Source organism: Rhamphochromis longiceps, linkage group LG20 (genome assembly GCF_057381845.1).
Source record: "Rhamphochromis longiceps isolate RC_006_pf linkage group LG20, R_longiceps_female_GT1.1, whole genome shotgun sequence".
NCBI classification, from domain to species: Eukaryota; Metazoa; Chordata; class Actinopteri; order Cichliformes; family Cichlidae; genus Rhamphochromis; species Rhamphochromis longiceps.
The window spans coordinates 22933612-22946672 of record NC_140576.1 but is presented as its reverse complement, the minus strand read 5'-3'; the positions used below and the strand labels follow the sequence as shown (position 1 = coordinate 22946672).

General features: G+C 40.7%; 1 protein-coding gene across 1 annotated transcript; it reads left to right on the top strand.

Annotated features, from left to right (window-relative positions):
* Window positions 1-457: 457 nt before the first annotated feature.
* Window positions 458-3502, top strand: slc60a1b (solute carrier family 60 member 1b). Its single transcript, XM_085394055.1, has 10 exons — window positions 458-796; window positions 895-1093; window positions 1320-1562; window positions 1685-1847; window positions 2002-2123; window positions 2264-2437; window positions 2543-2690; window positions 2785-2855; window positions 2999-3119; window positions 3246-3502. Exons 1-10 carry the CDS (start codon window positions 567-569, stop codon window positions 3353-3355), a joined length of 1581 nt encoding a protein of 526 aa, XP_085250181.1. The 5' UTR covers window positions 458-566; the 3' UTR covers window positions 3356-3502.
* The last annotated feature ends 9559 nt before the right edge of the window (window positions 3503-13061 follow it).

The following is a 13061-nucleotide window of genomic DNA, read 5'->3' as shown; positions in this document are numbered from 1 at the left end:
AGATACAGAGATTTTATAACCAACAAATACTATAGGCCTATTTGCAGTGGGCAAAAATGACAGTTGGCCGAAACACAATTTTTGTTTTGTTAACATTTTATATCATATTGTGATGTTTTTATTACACAAACTTCTTTTGTAATGTGTCTGAGTTTTCCAGGTGTCAAAGAAAAGATAACTTGTCAATGAGACACACATGTATAATTGCTTCCTGAGTGACACATTTTCCACTGTATGATTCGATACTACTAGCTTGTAGTATTTTACCTCACAAACCGGTTTTCAATGCTAATCATTGACACAATTCAAGTGGGGATATTTTTGTCGGAAGAATCTCCACTTCATCCATTAACTCGAGAGGACATCCTTTCCTGTTAAGCAATACAAAGTGGTTAGGGCTTAAAGCTTTAAAAGGGATCAAGAAACTCATTATGTTGCAGCAAGTATCCACGGAAACTCTGTGAAGCTGCTTTCCCATAACGTGTATGCAAAAGTTGGTTCTAAAAGGAAAAAAAATATCTTCTTGAAAGTGTCACTGAGCTACATCAATTTTTATTGAGCCCAAGATGTTTCTGGATGAGCGGATTGTAACTCTGTTCAAAAGGAATGCCCATCACACACTCACTTACTGGAGTGTTTTCTTCAGCTTTGGACTCTGCATTGCTTTTCTTGGACCTACGATTTTAGACTTGCAATGTCAAACAAACTCAACACTTAGTCAGATCACCTGGGTGTTTTTTGCCCAACAGTTCTGCTTATTGATTGGCAGCTCTGTTGGTGGTATTTTCAAGAGAACGTAAGTATCACAATCTCGCAACTAGAGTCTGTGCTGTCATATTAAAGTCTTGAAGGCCTGCATAAATGACCTCTCGTTCTCTCTTTTCTTTTTTAAAGGTTGTTGACCGCTCTTGCGGCCTTATTTTTTTCTGCTCTTGTCATCTCTGTAATATTTGCCATCATCCCTCTGTGCAATAATGTCCTTGTTTTGGCCATTGCCATGGCTGTCTCTGGTTTGGCAATGGGTCTGATTGACACTATTGCTAACATCCAACTGGTGACCATATATCAGAAGGACTCTGCCGTTTTCCTACAGGTGAAAAAGTACCGACATGATCAAAATACTGAAATTCAATGAGCCGATTCAGATGTGTTTGCTTTGTCTGTCAAGTATTATCGAGATATTATATAGAGACAAAACGATGAGAATATTTGCAAAAGATTCTCAATAGGAGTGCACTGTGAAGTTAGGTGCTAGTAATATACTGTGTTCTTCAAAAACTGCAGTAAGTAATGTCCTTGGCCTTTCTACTTTTTTGCAGGCTCTTCATTTTTTCATTGGGTTCGGTGCCCTAGTGAGCCCACTGATTGCAGATCCTTTCCTCTCAGAGACAGGCTGTGGGAATCACACAGGGAATGAGACTGAGGTCATACATCATTTCAGAAGCATGCTGAGAAACAGTCCAATCGTAGAGCACAGCATACCTCTGAGCAACCTGTCCCATGGGGTAGAGAAAGAGGAGTCCAGTGTGCACTATGCTTTCTGGATCATGGCACTTATTAATGTAAGAAGCTGAACAGATGTACATTGAATGAGAGGAGCAGGGTTTTGTTTGTTTGTTTGTTATTGTATGATTATTGTTTCTTGAAATAAGAAAAAAAAAGTTGAATATTTGTTTACTTTCAGCTGCCTGTGCCCATTGCAGTCCTATATCTGATGTATCGAGAGCAGCTGATCCCATGTTGCCCCAATGGCACGCCACGTCTTTTGGACAAGGATGAACTAGCAATGGAGAGCCAGCAGGGGGCCGAGGGCCCAGCTGTGGAACAGAATGAACATGAAGCTGGGGGTAAGGATATAGACGGAGAGATTTTTGCACCGGGACTATTTTAAAATGGAAAAATACACAATTTTTATGATTTTCCAACCAGTTTGGATAAAAAACAAAGGAATGAATTGCACTTCGTGTACACCAATCTGTCATTTTGTGACTTTTTGCCCAGTTACAGGTCATGGGAGTATCTTTAGCTGCTGTCAGAATGATAACCTGCGCGGGCTGCCTTTATCCTTCTTTATGATTCATATTCTTGGTGGGATGGTGCTTTTTATGACTGATGGTATTGTGGTGAGTGAGGAGTGCAGATAAATGACATGGTGTTCATTTCACCTAATATTTTACACATAGTTTTATGTGTGCTTACAAAAATTGCTCCACATAAATCCCAGAAAGTAGAGCACATGAAAGAACGTCGATTTTCATTGCAGGGTGCATATGCCGGCTTTGTGTACACCTACGCTGTGGCACCACCGATGTCCTTGCCTCATAAGACGGCTGGTTACCTGGCCAGTATCTTTTGGGCAGCTATCACTGCTGGACGTTTGCTGTCCATACCACTCTCATATCGTTTCCAGCCTGTGAAACTACTCATATTCAACCTGGTAAGGCCAATAAAACATTTAGAGGTGATATATATCACTTGGTGATATATAAATGCTAAATGGAGCATATACCCTCTTCTTTGTTTTTTTATTTGTCTTTTACAGGCAGGAGCTATTGTTACTGTGTTGTTGCTGCTCATTTTCTACACCAGCAGCATCTTTCTGTTTGTCGGGACGTGTCTATGTGGCCTCTTTCTGAGCAGCATATTCCCTTGTATGCTTGCCTACACTGAAGACATCCTTGACTACCAAGGTAAGATGAAGTGTTATCTGCGCATTAAGAATAACTCAGCAGTAGAATGAGTGCAAGAGGTGAAGTAATAAACTATGCATGCATTTTTTTACAGGTTGCGCAACCTCTGTCCTTGTGACAAGTGCAGGGATGGGAGAGATGGTAATGCAAGTTCTTGTTGGCTCAGTAAGTGTGATGACTATCTTCATTATTAAAGAGAGAATGTGCAGAAGTTGAAAAATGGGCTTTTAATTGCGAAGAAAAAAAACAAGCCCAGTCGAGATTTAAGATTCATGTTCAGGAGTTAAATTTTGCTGTCTCATCTGCAGATTATTCAGACTGAAGGCAGCTACAGCTTCCTGCTGTGTGGAATGATAATTGCCTGCATTGGTTTTATCCTCTTTATTGGTCTCCTGCTGTTCCATCGAATGCACAGAAATTACCTCACAGGTACAGCATCAGCCAGAATCCTCAGACACTCCTTTGAAATAAATAATTGTGGGTGTGCTGAAAGTTTGTTTGTTTGTTTTTCTTTGCTCATCAACCCCCTCTCCAACCCCCCTGCCATCCAAACAGGAACCTCAAAAAAGTCAGCCATGGTGGAGGAGCCAGCAACAGAGCAGAACGGGGAAGTCAAAACAGAACAGATAGACAACGAAGAGAATATTCAAGAGAGCCCGAACTGATGTGTATTTAACCGCCGACTGGTAGAGACTGAGTATTGCAGTACAAAAAGGTCATCAAACAGTGTGTGTGCAAGTGTATCTTTTTTTGTGTGTTTTTGCAAAGCAGTACTGTTTTAGATGACAGTCTGGTCTCTTAGATTGTTTTTATAAATTACAACCTGCATTCATCAAATTGTGTTTTATTCTGTTTTATATTGCATTTACAATACATGATCAACATCAGAAGAGCTTCCACCACTGGCTCCATTAGCTGTGTTCATTCTGGTTATTAGTGAAGGGGACTCGACTGGGGTCAACAGGCTGGAAAACTTCACAAATAAATAGTTATTGTTCGGATAGTTCTGCTTATGCCTCTGGATTTGTAGGGTGAGAGAGCGAGGAAAACCAAACCCAGCTTACACTTTAATAGAGCAAAGTACACCCTGCACAGATCAACACAAGTTCCTAAATGGATTCCGTAATATATTTTCTTCCACATTTGGGCTGTTTTTGAGGAGATTAATTGTTGCGTACTTTCCATAGCTATTAAAATTGAGTTATGGGGTTTGTAGTCATCCATAAAAGTAGTTCATACTATGGCATCTCCAAACTTGCTCTTTGTCAGCAAGTCAACCTTCAGGTGACCAGCAGGGAGCGATATAGACAGCATCATTATCATGATTAAAAACTTTATCTGGAAAATGTGAAATGAAATACAGCTAATCAAAAACATTTGTTCTTCCTTCCTATTGCAAAATGACCCTATTGCAAAATGGCCCTTCCTATTGCAAAATGGGAATCAGATTTATGAGTCAGCTTAGACCAAAACTTCCTGTTTCAAATATGCTTAAAAACCTTTAAATTGATTAGAAGTCCAGTCTACAATTAATACAAAACAAAATACTACATAGATTGCACTATACAGGTCAACGGATGTTCAAGATGGGCTTTACGTCTACCAGCAACTGCCCACACTGTCAAGGCAATACACTGGACAACTACAACTACACGGGATATGGGAAGACTTACTAAAGTGTCTGAAATGTAACATTCCAACCTCCCCTCTAGTGTGCTTGTTGGACAACTTGGATGATGTCACTACAGAAATGAATACAGCCTGCATGGTTTTCACTGCGGTATGCATTGCTAAGAAAATTAACTGGAAATGAACTTGAAAAATAAAAATAATATTAAGTCTGACCAATATAGAGACCATCTAATAGATCACATGAGTCTTGATATAGCCTCTGCCACCACATTAGATCAGTACCTCTGGGCTCCTTTGATCAGCTCCATCCCCTAGTAGGGGTGGGGGGTTGTAGTTTCATCCCGCCTTTGCTATTGTGGTTGATGTGGGGAGTAGGGACGGCCTTAGGGCGTCTGGGGATCCCCTAGGGACAATTCCCTGGCTTAACCCGGGGGCTGTGGTCACGACCTGGTTAGGGGCACTGGTGGCTCTTGGATGGTGTTTTTCTGGTGGCTGCATGCAGCAGGGCTGGGGGAGGGTCTGTGCTGGCGGACATAGGTTAATGGCCTGGTAGTGTGGCTGCCCCTAGGTGGGTCTTTGGCGGGCATGGGGCCTTTGGGGTTCTGGGGGTGCTCTGCCTCCGGTCTAGGGCTTTGGCTGGGTCTTTGGGGCTTGGGTCCTGGTTGTTGTGTCACCAAGGTTGTGGGCAGGTGCGTGCACGGGGGCTCAGCCCTGGCGCGGGGGGCCTCTGGTGCATCGGGCGAACTGGGGGCCTCTTCAACTGGCAGGGAGGTTATTACATCCTTGCAGGAGTTCTCTACTCTCCAGGAGTTCACCCTGCAGGTGGGGGAAAGATATAGGAGAGGTGGTCCTCCGTTGGTCCTCCTTGGGCTCTCGCGCTCTGAGGGCCTCTAGATCTTATCCATGCCTGCTTCATGCCCTGGGGGACGGCGCTGTGGCTCTCCACAACCTCTAGCATATCGTAACATGCAGAAACCTTTTAAATACAAGCACGCCTGTCCACACAGCTATGCACACAGGTGTCACAGACACAAACTGCACCTTTCTTGGCTGCTGCCTCAAAGCACATTGTGCGCTGTTGGTCTTGGGTGCTGCACAACAACATTCGAAATGTAGTATTTACTCTTACTTACATTTATTTAGGTTATTGCAGTGATGTTGTGTGTATTGTGTTGCTCTCTTTTTGGTTGTTTTCTCTTTTTTTTTCTCTCAACAGGTGATCCAGGTGATTTCTTTTCTTATTTTTTTTAAGTGCCGTCTCTCACTGTTCATCTTCTGCTCTGTTTTTCTTTCCCTCCCTCTCTTTCTTTCTCCCTTTACTACGCAAAAATTTCCCCGTTGTGGGATCAATAAAGTCTTATCTTATCTTATCTTATCTTATCTTATCTTACTATCCCCCAGTCATGTTTGTCCCATCTGTAATAACTTAAAATAAAATAAAACAAAATACAATAAATAAATAATATTAACAAAGGTCAATCAAATGGACCAATACAGCAAGGCCGTGATGATCCACTTGGTAAAGTGAATCTGTTGGGCATCTTTCTTGGCCTTCAGACAACAATTTTGATGGTGAAAGAACCAAACGGGACAGGCAAGAGAAAAAAATAAATGTTCTTTTCACCTTTCCTCCTATATGGCAAAGATAAATGCTTCACACTTAATATATGAATGTACTGAATACATATAGGTTATGGAGATTAGACCATTTTAACTTAGTTCAGTAACTCATCACAGCCAAAAACTGCCCTGACAAATGAAAAATAAGTATTCTCTGTGTGTCTGTACCCTTGATCTGGAAGTATGTGGCAGGGACTAAACACGATCACAGACTTTAGAGGGAAAACCAGCACACCGCAGACCACGGCCTCTCTGTGTGAGGATCTAAACGTATTCTACGCTAGATTCGACGCAGCGAACACCATGAGACCGGACAGTGTGCGCACCGCGGATGACGTCAGTGCGCACACTGTGTCTGAGGAGGATGTGCGGAAGTGCTTCAGGAAGGTGAACGCACGCAAAGCTACTGGTCCGGACGGGATTCCCGGCCGCGTCCTCAGGTCATGCGCGGCTCAGCTGGCTGGAGTGTTCACGCACATCTTCAACCTTTCCCTCTCTCTGTCTGTAGTCCCAGCCTGCTTCAAAATGGCCACCATCGTCCCTGTACCCAAATCCTCCACCATCTCCTCATTGAACGACTGGCGACCTGTAGCCCTGACCCCCATCGTAAGCAAATGCTTCGAGAAGCTGGTCAGGGACTTCATCTGCTCTGCACTACCCGACTCACTGGACCCTCTACAGTTTGCATACCGCCACAACAGGTCCACTGATGATGCCATAGCCCTGACACTACACACTGCCCTGTCACACCTGGAGAAGAGAGACACGTATGTGAGGATGCTGTTTGTAGATTACAGCTCAGCATTCAATACCATCGTTCCCTCGAAGCTGGACAGGAAACTGCAGGATCTAGGACTGAGCAGCTCCCTCTGCAGCTGGATCCTTAGCTTCCTGTCTGACAGACGCCAGGTGGTCAGACTGGGCAGCATCACCTCATCCCCCATCACACTGAACACTGGTGCTCCACAGGGGTGTGTACTGAGCCCTCTCCTGTACTCACTCTACACCTACGACTGCACAGCCACTAACAGCTCCAACATCATTGTGAAGTTTGCGGACGACACTACAGTGGTGGGTCTTATCACCAACGGTGATGAGACGGCTTACAGGGAGGAGGTCAGCGCCCTGACCCACTGGTGTCAAGACAACCATCTCACCCTCAACGTCGCAAAGACAAAGGAGTTGATAGTGGACTTCCGGAGGTGCAGAGAAGTACACACCCCCATCACCATCAACGGCGCTGCTGTGGAGAGAGTGAGCAGCTTCCGGTTCCTTGGAGTACACCTGGCTGAGGATCTTACGTGGTCAGTACACACAAACAAAACAGTGAAGAAGGCGCAGCAGCGCCTCTTCTTTCTCAGGAGACTGAAAAGATTCGGCATGAGCCCCCGCATCCTCAGGACCTTCTATCGCTGTGCCATTGAGAGCATCCTCACTGGATGCATCACCACCTGGTATGGCAACAGCACCGCCTACAACTGCAAAGCTCTCCAGCGAGTAGTGCGGTGCTCTGAATGGATAATTGGAGGTGAGCTTCCCTCCCTCCAAGACATCTACAGGAAGCGGTGCCTGAGGAAAGCGGGGAGGATCATCAAGGACTCCAGTCACCCCAGCCATAAACTGTTCAGACTGCTTCCATCAGGAAGGAGGTTCTGCAGCATCCGGTCCCGTACCAGCAGACTGAGAGACAGCTTTTTCCATCAGGCCATCAGACTGCTGAACACGTCATAGACACCTCAGCTTCACTACTGGAACTTCAACATTATGCACTCCACACTGTATATAAATGCCACTTGTTTTGCACATATTCAACTCTGTATATTTTATATATTTTATTATTATTATTATTATTATTATTTTATTTTATTTTTTTACTATTTAATTTGTAAAAATGTGTATACACACACACACACACACACACACACACACACACACACACACACACGTAGGAAAATATTTAGTATACACATCCAGAAATGCATACACTATTATATATTGTACATATATTTATTAGTTTCAGGTTGGCCATTCTTGTATTTTGCTCGTTTGTGTTGTTGTGTTTGCACATCTCTGTTGCTTGTGGGGCTCGCACACAAGAATTTCACTCGCATGTGCTGTGCCAGTGTGCCTGCACATGTGATGTGACAATAAAAAGTGATTTGATTTGATTTGATTTGATTCTTGATGATGTCATAGCCCATGGATATGCTGTGGTTTTCCTTTGTAGTCATATGGCAAATCCCGAGGCTGACTCCATACTTCAGTTACTTCATCTGTCAAAGACTCACAGATTCGTGCTGTCACAAAGCAGGGCATCAGTGACAGCATGAAATGTCATCAGTTATTTAATCAGGAGTGTGTCTTCCTTTAAACAACCAACTTATTCTGAGGCCGTGCATGTGCTTTTGTATATATAACTGCAACTATATCTTACAGATGTAAACCTACAGAAACTGTGCGTGCGTGCGTGCGCTGTACAAAACACCCAATTTCAATGAAGATATTCGAATACTCACCACAGCTAAATAGCCACTCTTATCCTAGGAGCATTTGAAGTTACTGTACTCACAAACCATAAAATTCATATGTCATAATATTAATATCCAGGGCCTTAGTGGTGAAAAACAAAACCTTACAATGGCAACAGGTTTAGGTTAATTGTTTCAGGGTCCAGGAGTTCATTTTTAGAGCCATTTCATTCAACTGCAATGCACTATAATGCTTCAAATGCATACTGGCCACGCTTGTCAATATGATAAGCAGAATCAATGGTCTCCTTTCCAGCCAACACAGCAGCAGACATAAGAAGACAAGCCTTGTTGCACTGCTTGGTCTCATTCTGAAAGTCAGGTTTCATCTCTTCCTCTGAATGTCAGCAGATATCAAATATTTAGTGCTGAACTTCAGATATCATGATTTTTAATATGTTCAGGTGGTGAGCTGGACACCCCGTGGGGTTTTATTGTGGCATTTTGTCACATTGCTATCAGGTACAGAATTATTTAAAGCTTACTGACACTAAAAGTACAAGTGGAGTAGAAGACTAGACACTCCAAATAAACAGATAAATAAATAATGTTATAATAACTCCAGGAAAACGTCAGGAGTCCTCAGGAGGGCATTGTCTGAATGCTGGCTAGTCTCAGTCAATGTCAAACGCATACTTCCTCAGGAATTAAATAATTGAATTAATGATGGTCTGATGGTTGGCAGAACTCATGCTGGGGTGGAGGTGGACGTCAAAGCAAGTGGCAGGCAGGCTAAAGAGAGCTGCCAATTAGTATCAGCTATTTGTGCATTTTCTTATCCTAGCCAAAATCTTATTCAGAGAGAAAAGACTTGCTTGCCGAGTTCTGCCAGTGAATCCAATACTTTGCACTGCAGTGACAACTAAACCACTCCCATACACCTAACTGTGTAAAATATTGTTCCTTAAATGAAATACCATATTTAAAAAAATTCCAAACAAATTATTTTATGTACTCCTTCATTCTTCTGGCCATTGATCTGACTTTAAAGCACCATGTTTTTTAAACTACCCCCAAAAAATAATAGCAAAGACATATAGAAGATAAGTTCAGGCTTAAGTGGGTGTCCACCTAAGTTAACGACTGGATGGTTATCTTGGAAAACTACTTAACTAGGGAGATGAAACACATATGTGAATCTTAATAATTACCAGGAGCACCTACTGGACTGAAACAACAAGATACTTTTACATACAACCACAATTCCCAGCCAGTACTTTGCAAATGAATATCTCCTACTAGGAGGTCAACAGGCTGACTCACTTTTATAGACACCTAATTTAACAAAACATTACAAAATGCTACATCTATGAAATGGGGTTATTTGCAGAAGATTTAACAAAAACATGTGACTGCTTATCAGGATTCCAGGCATAGTCTCTACAGGTATGCTTAGTCCTTGTGTGAAGGACTCTTCTATTCAAGGAAAACACAATTACAAAAGTAGTTCAGCAGCAAATAGCGAGCTGATATAAAATATTATACAAAAACCTCAAAAGACCATTGATAAATTTGTCAAACCTGTTTGTTTAGAATGCAAAACTACATTTAATACTCTCATCTAAGAGCTTTTTACTTTTTAAATTTCTATAGTGTGGAATAAATGACAAACCAATGCCAAGAGACAGACCAAAACAAGATGAAAGATGGATGTTTATGATTTTGCTAAAGTGCAGGGATTAATGATATGAAATATGCCTTTGTGTCATGCTGTAAATTTTATGTTACTGTTGAGCAGTGACATAGGACATTAAGAGTCAACTCACACAAACAACAGACAAAATTGCCTTTGAAAACCTATTTAGGTTGCAGATATGTGATGATAAATATGTTTGACAACTCTAATCACGCCTAAAGAAGGGTCATGATATGTCATAAAGAATGATTTGCATTCAATCCAGTGCATTCCCAGGGTAAATGGAGACCTTATCTAGTCATTTCAGCTTCTATTATAATAACCCTCTATATCTTTAACTGTTTATATCATTTTTAAAGAGCTGCTGTCAGTGGAAAGCACCTTGGCTGAAACAAGAGCCTCAAAGCAGAAGTAGTCCCACTTGAATTTCCAAAACAATTTGCTGATGTGGCTGCAAAAAGCCAAAGGTCAAATAAATGTCAAGCAGGCTGAGAGTAGGATGTTTCATTTATATACCGTACTGATTTTTTGGTTACAAGTGAAAAACAATCCAGTTTAAGCTGTCACTAAGGGCATTTTGTCAATTCAGAAGAGTTAATTTAGTATACCCCAATTCTTACCTTGGGGTATAAGTCAAAGACCAATTTGTCATATATTATACACATACATTATACATTTCTTCACAAAAATATAACTCAAATATCTTAAATATTCACAAACCTGAAATGAGTTTCTTTGTATCTGGTAGAAATGATTCTCTATGTGTTATACATGAAATTTATGTAGCTAAGGGTTTTCAGAAACAGATGTGCACATGGGTGTTGCAACCACATTGCTAATTTAGTCACAGGCACATGCATGCAATGGGATAGTTCTGTTTTTTGTAGGCTGACTATCTAAGTGTTAACACAAATTAGCATCATTAAAGTTTCCTCACAAAAAGTTTTGTATTAACAGTTTGGTTTTTTATTATGAGGCATAATATACAATGTGATATATCAGTTTTTAGCATGTTGTCCCATTTGTCTTATGTTGAGATCGGGGCTCTGAAGAAGTTTGTTTGTGTGAGCAAAGCTCTAAACTGAAAAAATAGCTCTGTTAATTTTTCATACCTTTAGATACTATTGAAAGGCAATTTGTTATTTGCTACACGTAAAATACATAATAACAAATCAAAATATTAAAATAATCTTCCCTTCAACATGAATAATCAAACTATCAAGTCCACTAAAGTTCTACAGTACAAATGTAATGGGTACATAAAATATTGAAACCCATAAAAGGAAACTAAGTGTGATTTTTTATTATAATACTGGCATCCATTCCATCATTACTGAGCCATTAGAATGCATAATGGTACAAAATGGCAAAGAATCAAATTAGAGGAATAAAAGCCTGAGGAAAACCATACAAATGCAATATATGTGAAGCAATGGGAGAACTTTGTTTGTCCCACAGCTATTCATATCTTCAAAATAATTTTAAAGATTTGAGAAAGTCTGATGAGGCTATGCAGCAGACTGTTGTTAGAGACGAAGAAAACAACTGGATTAGGAAATCAGACTGTAAATTACGTGGTGTGGCAGGCTGATATTTAGTGCCACCTACTGTTGGAATAAATCAGCTTAAAGTACCCCTTCTGAATTTCTCAGAAAAAGGATGAAATGTTAGACAGTCATTCCAAAGAGATGACAACGAATAAAAGGCAGATTTCTGATGCTTTACATGAACATAAAAATCATTAAGAGCAAGACAGATGGATGGATAGATCTGGTCACTCCCAACAAAAAACTTAGCATTTTCATCTCTGCCACCTCTGACTCAGCCTCCTGTCTTTTTGTTAGTGCCAGCATCTCCAAATCGTCGGATAAATCGTATCAGATCTCACTGACATCTTTTAAACTTCCCTGTTTGTACTTGCTGCTATCCTTCTATTACAAATCACCCTTAATATTCGTTTCCACCCACTCCACCCTGCCTGCACTCTCTTGTTCAACCCTCTTGTGCTCTGTCCATTGCTTTGCATGGCTTATGCCAGGTCATTTAACTTACATATGGAAATAAAGTAACAGAAATTATACACAGCACTTTTATTTTAAATCAACAGAACGACCGAGTTTATATGCAGAGGGCACAGTTCTTCTCTTTTGTTCCCCTAAAGTATAAAGTCCCAGAAAACCGAATCTCACAAACAATTGAATTGTTTCCAGCACTCTGAAAACAGTTCACACTGTAAGCATCTAGATAAATTGATTTCTTTTTCTTTTAGTAGAAGGCTTTTGAGTTGGTGTATCTTTAAGTATTTCTTTTTGAAACAAGTACAAGTAGAAGAACATTTGGTTACTAAGCTGTTACTTCATATAAAAGAAGCTCAGTAAATTTTAAAAATGCTGGAGACAATAATGAGGAAAGCATTAATCTATCAAGGTGAGCTGTTTGGCCAAAAGAACCAGCTGAGTGTGTTCTAAAAAAACAAAACAAAAAAAACACACATAAACCCCCCACAAAACATTGGAAAATGGTAAATAAGCTGGTAAACCATGGAGCACAAAATATTGGACAACTGAAATACGTTTTGATGGTGAAGGAAAAAAAACAACTTTTAACCACTTTTAAGAGACAAAAATTCTGATAAAACTGAGGTTATTGTACTTGGCCATAAAAATCTTAGAAATATTTATCCCAGAACAGTGTGATGAATCTTGGAGTCATTTTTGAAGAGGATATTTCCTTCAGTGCACATGTTAAAGACATATGTAGGACTTCTTTGTTCCATTTGTGCAATATTTCTACAATGAGTAACATCCTGTCTCGGAGTGACGCCAATAATTAGTTCATGCATTTATTACTTCAAGGCTGGACTACTGTAATTTGTTATTATCGGGATGTCCTAAAAACTCCCTGAAAAGCCTTCATTTGATCCAAAATGCTTACTAGATTCCCAATTTGAATTCA